General features: G+C 39.8%; 2 protein-coding genes across 6 annotated transcripts in view; both read left to right on the top strand.

Moving 5' to 3' along the window:
* arhgef10 (Rho guanine nucleotide exchange factor (GEF) 10) overlaps positions 1 to 4,520 on the top strand; it is an 82,029-nt gene extending 77,509 nt beyond the window's left edge. For all 5 annotated transcript variants that reach the window (XM_046855334.1, XM_046855329.1, XM_046855332.1 and 2 more), the window contains 2 exons: positions 1 to 178; positions 1,586 to 4,520. The exon at positions 1 to 178 is cut by the window's left edge and continues 276 nt beyond it. In XM_046855334.1, the coding sequence (XP_046711290.1) occupies positions 1 to 173 (173 nt within the window). In that variant the 3' untranslated portion in view covers positions 174 to 178; positions 1,586 to 4,520. The remainder of the gene's footprint in view (positions 179 to 1,585) is intronic.
* Positions 4,521 to 6,847: 2,327 nt separating this feature from the next.
* LOC124389819 (kelch repeat and BTB domain-containing protein 11) lies at positions 6,848 to 12,183 on the top strand. Its single transcript, XM_046855335.1, is given in 3 exon segments — positions 6,848 to 7,322; positions 9,485 to 11,147; positions 11,150 to 12,183. Coding segments are annotated over 2 exon segments (2,013 nt in total). The 5' UTR covers positions 6,848 to 7,322; positions 9,485 to 9,799; the 3' UTR covers positions 11,815 to 12,183.
* The last annotated feature ends 377 nt before the right edge of the window (positions 12,184 to 12,560 follow it).

Raw genomic sequence — 12,560 nt, forward strand, 5'->3', positions numbered from 1 at the left:
ACCCGGCACACTCTCAGAACACCAAACGAGCACAACGGGCCAATGTGAGCTCCGTGCTGGTGCTATCCGGTGGCTCTGGTCACCGGAAAATCAACAAAAAGAGCAAAGCAGCACGGCATGAAGAAAACGTGCCCACGGTTATGGTGTGGCAGATCCCCGTACTGGATGTGTGATACAGGTGAGTGGACAAGGAGAAGTTACAGCAGGGGTGGAACTTTAGTATTTGTGCATTTATATTTACACTGAAAAAAAACACACCTAGTTTGTTGTCATGATACTTCTACAAATATTACTATTAATACTATCAACATTACTACCATTATTATAACCACTACTGCCACTACCATCACCACTACTACCATTACTACTATACAACTACCATCATTGCTACCATTACTAATACCACCACCACTACTACTTCTACCATTACTTCAATCATTGCTATTACCTCCACCACCACTATGAATATTAACCACCATTACTACCACCATCTCTATTACCACCACCACTACTTACCACCATTAGTAGCATTACTGCTATTACTACCACCATTACTTTTACACCACCACCACCACTACTACTACTACTTACCACCATTACTACCATCATTACTATTACCACCACCACCACCACTACTACCACCAACTCCACTACTACCATTATTACTACTACCACTAACCTTACTACCAATATTACTATCACTACTATTACCACCACCACACCACTACTACTACCACCGCCATTACTACCATTACTACTACCACTACTATTACCACCACCACCACTATTACTACCATCATTCCTATTACCATGACCACTACTGCTACTACCACCACCTCCACTACTACCTTATTACTACCACCACCACTATTACTACTACTACCACCAACCTTACTACCATTACTACTATTACCACCACACCACTACTACCACCACCACCATTACTACCATTACTACTATTACCACAACCACACCACTACTACCACCACCACCATTACTACCATTACTACTACCACTACTATAACCACCACCACCACCATTACTACCATCATTCCTTTACCACCACCACCACTACTACTACTACTAACCCACCTCCACTACTACCCTAATACTACTACCACAACCATTACTACTAGCACTACTATTACCAACACTACCACCACCATTACTACTACTACTACCACAACCATTACTACCATTACTACTAGCACTACTATTACCAACACCACCACTATTACTACTACTACCACCACCTCCACTACTACCCTATTACTACCACTACCACTACTACCCTATTACTACTACAACAACTAGTGCCATTACTAAAATTGCTTCCAATAATACAACTGTTACTATTACCACCATGACCACCCCAACCACCACTACTACGTACCACCATTACTACAATGCTTCCATTAATACCATAACTACTATTACCACCACCTCCACTATTTACTACCACCACCATTACTACTGCCACTACTAATACCACCACCATCACCACTACCTTTACTAACATCACTACCAGAGACTTTACTGTTGCACTGTTCAACTTGGTTTTTTTTGTTCATGTTTTTCCTTTCAGAATAATGATGAAGATGGTGATGACGAGGATGATCAGGATGACTTTTTCATGGTCTGATGTACTCTGGTGTCCTTCCCTGTGAAGCATTTCCCTCTTCCGTACAGGATCTCCAGACTCAGCAAGGTGAAAGAAAGGGAAAAGGACATCTTAAGGACCAGCTGGAGGATCAGAATCACGGCTCCTTGTAACACCACGTTGTCCAGTGTTACTCCAGTTCACATGAGGTTTCTTTAACGCACCGCGTATTTGAAATGGCTGTTCATGGGAATTTTAATCACTGCAATACCACTGAACTTTCAATCCAGTTATCAATGTGTGAATCCTGTTTCTTTTCCTCTTTATCTGCTGTTAAAATATACCGAAAACACGTTTTTATGAAATTGGGTAAAGATATTGTTCTGATAAAAAAAACTACTGAAAGCCTTTAAACTGCCCCATTTTTAACAGGTGGTTTCAAAACTTTTCGAAACTAGCTCTATTTACACAGTAAGTTCTTACCTTATCACCTTATTCACGCCGGATCTCCGCAGCGGTGTCAAAACAGCGACCTTGTAGTCGAATCTTCATCTTCGGGAAGAGGGCAAAGTCCGCAGGAGCTAAATCTGGCGAGCAGGGTGGGTGCGGATGTGAGATCGTGTGGATTGTTCTCCGCTTATCATCATGCACAAGTTGCTGAATGGTTTCGACATTTTCAGGGGTTGAGATCATTGAAAGGTTTTCCTGATTTCTCGTCGTCTTCCAGCGACGTTCTTCCGCTCTTGAAGCACGTGAAACACCTCGAACGACTCGTCACAGCGTCGCCGTATGTCAAGCGTACGTCACCTTAAACGTCTCTGTGGAGTTGCACAGTTATATGCAGAATTTTACGTTTGCTCTTTGTTCTAACTCGCTGTCCATGAGGAAATCGCAGACGTGGTCCAAATAGCACCAATTACAAGAGTAGTCTCGAAACCTTTTGATACCACCTCGTAAAAGACTACAAAGAAATAAAAAAAAAAGATAATATTGATTGTCCCTCATATGACCATCAAACCATCAAGCTTGTACGGAATTTCTGGCTGGCCAGGTTTCCTCCTCTGTCATAAACATGGACAGTTTTCTTCACCACTAGTGGGATGTTTCATGGGATGACATAAATTTAGCCAAATGTGGGTATTTAATATGTTGGGGGGAGAACAGAAAGCTTTATAAGAAGAAATCAGTGTTTATTTCTATTGTTTGTTTGTGTTTTTGTTTTTTAATGAAATCCTAATGCCACTTTTTTTTTTTTATCATTCTAACACATTTGTTTTCAGATATTAAGCCTTAATCATTCTTGGTTTGTGGGCGTGGCTTGTAAGTTTGAATGAGATCAATGTGATTAGCATGCTACGTCCTCGGTTTCATGCTAGCTTCGTTCTCGGATTTGATTAGCAAAGCAGTTTGACCGTACCAGCTCCACGCTCACCAAAGATTTCTAATACTTTCTTTTCTTCTACACATTATTTAAATTTGTAACAATTCTGTATTGTTTAATGAGCGGTTGTTCGATATTATGATGATAATATCACGATTTTCTGACGATACCCTACACGATATTCGGTTAGAAACTGCCTGTAATACCGCAAAAAAAAAATTATAAACTGCCTCATCAGTTATATAATGTGACAAAAATTCTTTAACTTTTTCATAATTAAAAATACCGTTTAAAGAATAGATAATAAATTAGTAATTGTTTTTTTTTTTTTTTTAAAGATTGATTACCTACGTAATTTTAAATGCTTCCAGTTTACAAAGTTAATAAAAAATAAATAAATAAATTAAGAATGTTTTTATAGAAATATTACACATCCACACTGTGGCCAAAAGTATTAGGACACCCGGGTTTTTCCACCCGTATGTGCTTCTTCTCCAAACTGTTACCACAACAGTTAGAGGTAAACAGTTATTTATGACATGTTTGAATGCATGAGAATAAAAATAACCCCAAACCTGTTCCAGCATGACGTGCACAAAATCCAGCTCCGTGAAGATACGTAGGGTTGGAGTGGAAGATCTCCTGCTATTGAGCTCCCAACACTAGTGAACACCTTTAGAATGAACCCAGGTCTCCTCATCTCACCTACATCAGTACCTGATTTTACTAACACCCTTGTGGCTGAATGAATCTCCAGAAAATCTCCACAAAATCTAGTGAAACATCTTCCCAGAAAAGAAGATGAAGATTATTATAAGATCAATAGGAGACTAAATATAAAATAGGATGTTCAAAAATGATCAGTTGTCCAAAAACTTTTTGTCCTATTTTGTTAGAAATTCAATTGTGAGTGTGTAATTAAACATTTAATGTCATTGCTTATTGCTTATTGGATTTGTACCTAATTCACTTGCTAGTGTGAACTAATGAAAAGGTGCTTTTTGTGCTTTGGGCATTTGAAGGGAATTAAGGCCTACCACATGGATAAAAAAAAGGGTCAATTGATTCGAAACTAAAAACAGGGAAGTGTAATATATACTTTAGTGTTCATTTTCTTCTTGAGTTTAATGACACTGATGTCTTCTGATGTTTTGCTTCTGTGCAAGTTTTTTTTTTTGTGTATTTTTTTTAACAGAATTTCACTTACACACTAATCAGACTGTTTGATTATAGGATTAGCTTTGCTTTACTGACACCAGTAACATGAAAATCATATTTAGACACCCTGATTCTAATATTGTCATTATTTCATTTTTTTTCTTCCAACTGTCTGGAGCGAGGGCTCATTTTCGCATACAGTAGCCGATCGAGCTGTCGTCTAGAGCACGAGAAGTAATGATGATAACAAACCGCCTTGTAATTACAGCTTGTGAAACCTGTTTTGTCGTTTATGGTGCCAAAGTAAAACTTGTACCATTATGTGTTGAAATGATGTATCGTGATGCATTAACGAGTAAAGGTTTGCTGTTAAGATGTAAAGAAAATGAGGTGTGGTGTTTGGGATGGATGGATGGATGGATGGATGGATGGATGGATGTCTGTCTTTGTTCTAAACAGGTTTGAAGAACTACATTATATGAGCTAAGCTTAAAAATGTTTATGGATGTATAGTATAGCTTTAGTTTTTGCATTTGTTATTAGGGTAAACCGGAATAGGACCAAGCATAGAGCCTTGAGGATCACCTTCTACAATAAGCCATTAAGCAAAAAGTTGTGATGTGTGACATATCATCAAATAAGCTAATATAAATTCAGTGAAGTAGATATATAGGGAAAATATTCATCCAATGTATTCCAAAGGTGTTCGATAGGGTTGAATTCAGAGCTCTATAGCAGACCATGTAAAATCTTCCATGTAAAGATATCTTCATTCTTCATATATGTATACATTAGAGACGCATGCATGTTCCTTTTGTTTCATTGTAACAAACTTGATCATGTAACGGTCTGGAGATTTTCTTTAAACAAACATCTATTTTTATTTATATATTTATTTTAGATTTTAATTGAAAATCCTCCATTAGCATGAAGAACAGCTTTACACACTCTCAGCATCTGGACAGTTTGTTTCTCCAAACATTCGGCTGAAATACTTCTTGTAAAACTTGCCAAAGGTGTTCTTTACTAGTTAATTCATGCATGTCCAGAAAGCTAATCCCATCCAAATAGTCCTTTTAGATTGTTTAATGAAGATCTTCCAACAAACTCTGCTGTACTGAACATCTACAAGACCTCATCTTTCCTTCCATAATCTAAATCCAGCAATTTGTACAATGATTAATGCAAACGTTAAACAAAGCCATATTTACAGCAGGTATTAGATGCCTGATCATAATCCTGAAGTATCCTGGACCACCTGGAACCATGTGTGTTTTGTTTTTAGCACTAAATTCAGTACAGACATGACAGCATTGTTGCCTCCGCATTGTCTACTGTTTTGTCTGATCCTGGGGATTATTTCCTGAACAGGCTTGTATTGTGTACTGAAAGCACTAGATGTTGAGATGTGTACAGGAATCCCTTACCTACAGCCTGCAGTGCTCCTGATGGGCTGGAAATCTGGAAGGCCCAAAGTGCCAAACAACTATCACATGCATGCTTTTGCCTGTACTTGTAAAAATGATCAAATGTGAACAGCAAGGTAGCATTTGAATACATGAAGTCAATTAGGATCTGATGAGGGTTAGCTCGTTGCTATTCTATATTATTGACATGTTTGCATGTTTTATACACAATAGAATTTGCCACATTTCTTCCATGTTTTGGTGAAATCAGATTTCCAACATATGCGTGCAGGTTAAAGCCCATCTGTTATACAAAATTGGGACAACCCAGAAATTCATTATACAACATTCTTTCCCAAATTTAGTTTCCCAAATGTATCTATTAAAATCACAATATAGTGAACATAATGCTCTTATATCATAAATTAAGGAACATGTTTTGTTTTGCTGTTGTTTTGTTAAACGCTAATTGATCATGTTTTCTTCTCAAAATATTTGACCCTTTTAGACACCTATATCTTTTTAAAATCAGAATTTAATGATTGACATGTGAAGTAGGCTTTTGTCATTCGAACCACATACAGTACAGTACAGCATGAAATGAAACAGCGTTCCACCAGGAAAAGGTGCTACACAAGAAAACTAATTAACAAAAAATAACATGAAACACAAAACGACACAAATCTAACTGTGGCACGACATAAAGTAAATGTTATTATATCGTAAGCATCATGCATTATTTTTAATGGTTTGTTGAATGCTCATGAATCCTGTTTTCAAGATATTTTACCCATTTGGACACGTATATCATTTAACATATCATAATGCAATAATAATGTTATATAATAACGTAATGAACATGTTTTATTTAGCTTGTGTTTGCTGTTGAATGGTCACGAATTGCTTCCTTTTTAACACACTTTGACCCTCTTGTACACTCTCATCTATTTAAGATCATAATTAAATGAAATGTTATTATATCATAATAGAGTATTATAGTGTTTTTTCGAATGCTCATGAATCATGTTCTTAAGACATTTTGACCTGCTTTGATGCCCATATCATTTAGGATCATAATGTAATGTTATTATATCATAATTTAATGAACATGTATAATTTTGTGTGTTGTTAAATGCTCATAGATGCTCGTTCTCACTTCAAGAGATTTTGACCCACTTGGACACCCAAACTCACACGAGCCTGTTTTTCTTTTTCATGACCCTGCAGGCTTTCCACAGTGTTCGTGTCTCAGCGCTGCTATAGTGTATTGGATCAGATGAGTGTGTAGAGATTGGATTCAGTGTGAGTGTGTGTGTGTGAGAGAGAGAGGGTTGGATTTGGTGTGTGTGTGTGTGTAGAGTTAACACATAAGAGGGGGTGCGGTTTCATCCAGAGCTCTTCTCCTTCGTCTAGAGAAACCAAAATATATGTGCTGCTGCATTTTAGACACATAAGAGGATATTGCATTGGAAGATCAAGTGTGTGTGTGTGTGTGTGTAGGCGTGGAGAGGATTGGAGAGCTTTCAGGCACATGGAGAGATAATGAACAGATTGTAATCGCAGAAATAAAAGAGACTGAAGGATGGAACAGATGGAACAGGTAACATGGAGAAAGAAACATGCGGCTGATGGATTTAGGAACCAGGAGCTGATGCTGGAATGGGATCCAGAGACCAACTGGACGAAATGAAACATCAACAAGCCCTCATTTTACCTGGAGGAGATCACCTGCAGCCTGTCTACTTATATAACAGGAAATCCAGATCTTGTAGAATAGGTATGTTCTTCTTGTGGATCTTCATTATATATATATAGTGTGTGTGTGTGTGTGTGTGTGTGTGTGTGTTTGCGCGCTTCTGCTGTAATAGTCTAATTTATCCTGTAGCTCAGACATAATGGCATTCATGAGGAATAATCAAGCTCTTCCGAGATCTATTTTATTTATTAATTTTTTTTTGTCAAGGAATTTTCGATTCCATTTTCCTTCCTCTTCTTTTCCCCTCCTCTTTCTTTTCTTTTCTTTTCTTTTCTTTTCTTTCTTTCTTCTCTTCCTCTTTTCTTTTCTTTCTTTCTTTCTTTCTTTCTTTCTTCGTCAACCTCACCTTCACTCTGTCTCTCTCTCTCTCTCTCTCTCTCTCTCTCTCTCTCTCTCTTTATGTATATGTTTTCATTTATTTTCTCGGGTATTTTCAAGCTGCCAGCGCGGTGATGCAAACTGCGCATGCGCGGCAGTCAATCCCCGAAGGACTTGGCTGTCTTTAATAACAGAATCGACTCTCTGTGAGCCGAGTCTTTTACGTGTGTCGATTCGTATTGGCAGGCCAGAGTATATATATTATATATACATTATATATATATATATATATATATATATATATATATATATATATATATATATATAATATTTCAGGGTGTAATATACATAACATATTACACCTCATAAACACTTAAACGCTCTCATCATTGTGCAACAAAATAAAAATATGTTCAAACCAATTTTTACTTATTTAATACTGTATAATAATATGTGCACTAACTAACACTATTTTTTATTATTTTTAAATTTTAAATTTTTATTTTATTGTATATATAAATGTGAACCTGGAAGCTTCTGTCACAAAAACAAATTCCTTGTAAGTGCAAACATACTTGGCAATAAAGCTCTTTCGTTTCTGATTCTGATTCTGATATACAATCCAAGACTGCCACATTGCACCCCTGCACCTTTGTACTTATTGGGAAAATGTTATCATTTGCACTTCCTCACTTTTACATGGTCTGCTCAAAGTCTTTATTTATTACTTGATTTATATTTTATAGCTTTGATTGTATTTTTATAGAACCAGCACACCATGACAAATTCCTTGTACATGAAACCAGTGATGAATGTCAAAGAAGGTGATTCTGATTTATATATCAGGCTCAGAATCAGATGTATATAAAGTGTGAGAGTGCATGGTAGTGAAAAATGCAGTATTGTGCTCATGTAGAAACAAACAGCATGTGGCATCACGTGCGCCTCTAGCGGCCGCCCTTATTATGGCACCGGAGGCCGCATAAGATAAAGTGATAACTTTAGGACTTTTGTAAACATACAGCAGCAGTTGTGTGTGTGTGTGTGTGTGTGTGTGTGTGTGTGTGTGTGTGTGTGTGACATTTTGTGATGAAGTGATGTGTGAATGTTCATACAGTTCAGTTCTTCTAGACATGAAGCAGGGCGTGTAATTAAGGTCAGTTGTTAATGAGGAAAGTGATTGCCGGAGGAAAGAAATGGTTCCTGTGCCTGGCAGGTTTGGTGAACATCTATTCATTTAATTTGGTAGCTTTGGCATTAGACTTTGGATTCTGAGCTGCTCCTGAACAAAGCCCTTAACCCCCATAGCTGCTCATTTGTATAAATAACATAAACGTATGCTGCTCTGGATAAGGACGTCTGCCAAATGTTTTAGATATAAATATATAAAAAAGATCCCAGATGCTGCTTTTCCTGCGATGAATTATTAGCATAAAAATGATGAAGCTGCATCTAAGAAAAACCTATGAAAATGACCAGGTAGATACTCGAGTAGGAAACATTAGTCTTAGTGCAACCCCAGGTTTGGCGACAACGCAATTAAGAAGACCCCACCCCAAATAATCACACATATACAAATCCAGCCGATCAAATGTGATCAGCTGTAACCCATACTTGAATTTTAGCTCACTGTAACACAAATTTTTTTCAATGAGGAGCAGCTTTATGTCTCTCATTAGAGGGTCAGTGAATCACTGTTAGGCACTGAACTCTGTTGTACAGTAAATGGGATCGTGGGTAAGTAATGGCACTCCCTTCACTAGGTTTTAAAGTTTTGTGCCCATCATATTTTACTGTGGACATCAAGACTACTTGGGAAATGCAAAGCGAATGCTATAAATAACTGTTTTTTTCATTTGATACAGGTCTAAAACCTGGCTGTCTACCAGATGAAGTCGGAAAGGATGAAAGGGTGACTCTGGGGACTTATCGACATTCTGGAAACGCCATCTTCTAAAAAGGATATTAAAACTCAGGAGAAGCACAATGTTCTGCTGAGGCAGTCCAATCAGGATTCGTCAAGCAATGCTGCCTCGGAAAAACGTCCAGCACAACTCAAGGAATTGATGGCTGCTGATCAGCTTTAGGTCATGTCTGTGCTGGATAGAACAAATACCCATTGCTAAATCTTGACACATCGTTTTCTTTCTATCGTTTTCTTTCACTGTGCACGTAGAAAGATGAATAACATGTTCACCATAAAAGCAGATGTAATATTTCACGCTGCGGATCACGAGGACTCGGAGCAGTCCGTCATTACCAAAGCAACAGACAGAGTTCATTCGAGAGAAGTCGGCGATTGTGTTTTGGAGTCGGGAATACTGCAAGGATCCTGGGATAATGAGGAGTCTGGAAGTGTGGTGGAGACTGGAAGCCTGGGAAAGCGCTGCACAGGGGCAGGAGAGTATCTGCAATATGGAAACTCCAGTGACAGTGGGTTTCAGGAACAACCAGTGGATGCTAGTTTTAAGAAGCAGAGCGAGTCTTTGAGCAAAAACGGAGGAAAAGAGGAGACGAACGGAGCCGCGGCTGACAGGCCTTTACTTAGCCTGAGGTCAGAAACCGGAGGGGAAATGGCTAAATCGTATGTTTCTGAGACTGAAATCATGAGAAGTCCGAGCATCATCAGTAGCGTGTCCTCTCTTTCGCAGGACTCTTTTTCTGACTCAAAGGAAAACAGATCATTAGAACAAGCACTGGGCAGTTTACACAGAGCACCACATGAACACTTCACACCCGAGTCAGTACGTGACGTAAAGCACAGCGGTAATGGGGTAAGAAATTCCGTCTCTGTTAGAGAGAATCCTGATTTAGTCATTGAAGTAGGCAGGCAGAAGGTCCAGGTACACAAATCAGTCTTAGCTGAAAAAAGTGACTATTTCAAAGCGAGGCTTTCTCGAGACATCCTGAAAGTCAAAGGCATGAGCTACAAGACGTTGTCGGTCTTGATAGATTACGTTTACACTTCCAATATGAATGTGAACAAGGATAACATCGTGGACGTCGTGACCGGTGCCAAGATCCTGCAGATTCCTTGTGCGGTGCAGGCCGCTATCGATGCCATGTCTGGCCAGCTCACAACCCAGAACTGCTACGAGATTCTAACCATCGCGAAAAAGCAGCGGCTGAGCGAACTTAAGGAGACAGCATACCGTTTCATAAGTGACAACTTCCTGCAGGTCCTGAGAGATCCCACCGTTTACGGGCGTCTCACAGGCTCAGAGCGGGACCTGGTTTTGAGGAATCGTATGGAGGGGCACAAGTGCCTGATGGTGGCTGAGATCAATGACGTTTTTGAGCGAGTGGGGAGCAGACCCCCGAGCAGGGGCAACAGCAGGCCGCAGAGCCCTCTCTCCGCCACCTCGTTCGAAGACAACCACATGATCTATTACTACAACGAGATTACCAAGGATTGGCACACTTTGACGATAATGCCAGAGGATATTAATACCAAGGGTTGTGGCATCTGTTGCATGTATAACTACCTGTTCGTCGCAGGTGGCATCCAAGGATACGGGGAGAAAGGAAGGCCTCAGACAAGGTGTTCTGCTACAACCCCGTTACAGACCGCTGGAGCGAGATACGACCCATGAACCAAGCGAGGTCACAACTCAAATTGGTGTCTATGGACGGCTTTTTGTATGCCATCGGTGGAGAATGTCTCTTCACAGTGGAGAAGTATGACCCTCGTATGGACCGTTGGACCACGGTGGCTCCTCTGCCCAAAGGAGCATTTGCAGTCGCCCATGAGGCCACTACCTGCAACGGGGAGCTGTATGTCTCAGGAGGGACCCTATTCTACCGCCTCTTGAAGTATGACCCCAAGAGGGACGAGTGGCAGGAATGTCCGTACAACAACAGCCGAAAGAAATCCACCGACATGGTCGCGCTGAAGAGCTTCATCTACAGGTTCGACGTCAACCGCGAACAAGGCATAAATGTGTTTAAGTACAACACCATAGTCAAGATGTGGCAAGACTGCGCTTCCTATCAGCAAGGGAGTCCGCTACCGTTCAGGAGCGCTGTGATTGAAAACCGCATCTACTGCGTCAACAAGACCCAGACTCTGCAGTTTATCATCGAGGAAGAAGGAGCTCGATTTGCAGAAGAAGCTCTGAAAGCTCCCATGGAGGCTAAAGGAGTGTTATTCCCATTTGTTATGAGTTTGCCGGAGAGGAGTGAGCGAAATGTGTGAGCAGAATTGTATACCGGTGAACTGAAAAAAGAAAGCTTTTTGTCTTGCCCAATTATACCGCTCATAACGGGAATGTTCGTCGTTGCATGGTGGATGAACGCCCATGGGGCGGTGTAAAAAAGAAAGCTTTTTTGATTTGCTTTCATGGCACAGTGGCATTACTTATATATGTGTATATAAATGTGTGTGTGTGTGTGTGTGTGTGTGTGTGTGTATATACCCTGGATGCATTTGTTTTGTGCACTTTTGTACTTGGATGGTTGGACAGTAATTTCCTTGCAGCAAAAATCAGACCAGTGTTGACCAGTTTTGGCACAAAAGGCTAAGCAAAAATATCAGTACAAATAATACAATAAAGCAGTCTAAGTATAGTTAAGTTTATGCAACTGGAATTAGATGTACACCGATCAGGCATAACATTTTGACCACCTGCCTAATATTGTGTTGGTTCTCGTTTTGCTGCTAAAACAGTTCTGATCCGTCGATCATCAACAGCATGAACTTCAGCAGTTTGAGCTACAGGAGCTCGTCTGTTGGGTCGGACCACACGGACCAGACTTCGCTCCCCACGTGCATCAATGAGCCTCGTCCCTAACGACCTTGTCGCCGGTTCACCACTGTTCCTTCCTTGGAGCACTTTTAATAGATACTAAACAATACATCACAATGTGGCCCTTGTAGAACTCGCTCAAAAAAAACACGCTTGCCCATTTTTTATCAACTTAAAGGACAAAATGTTCACTCGA

The sequence above is a fragment of the Silurus meridionalis genome, chromosome 8 (genome assembly GCF_014805685.1).
Source record: "Silurus meridionalis isolate SWU-2019-XX chromosome 8, ASM1480568v1, whole genome shotgun sequence".
NCBI classification, from domain to species: domain Eukaryota; kingdom Metazoa; phylum Chordata; class Actinopteri; order Siluriformes; family Siluridae; genus Silurus; species Silurus meridionalis.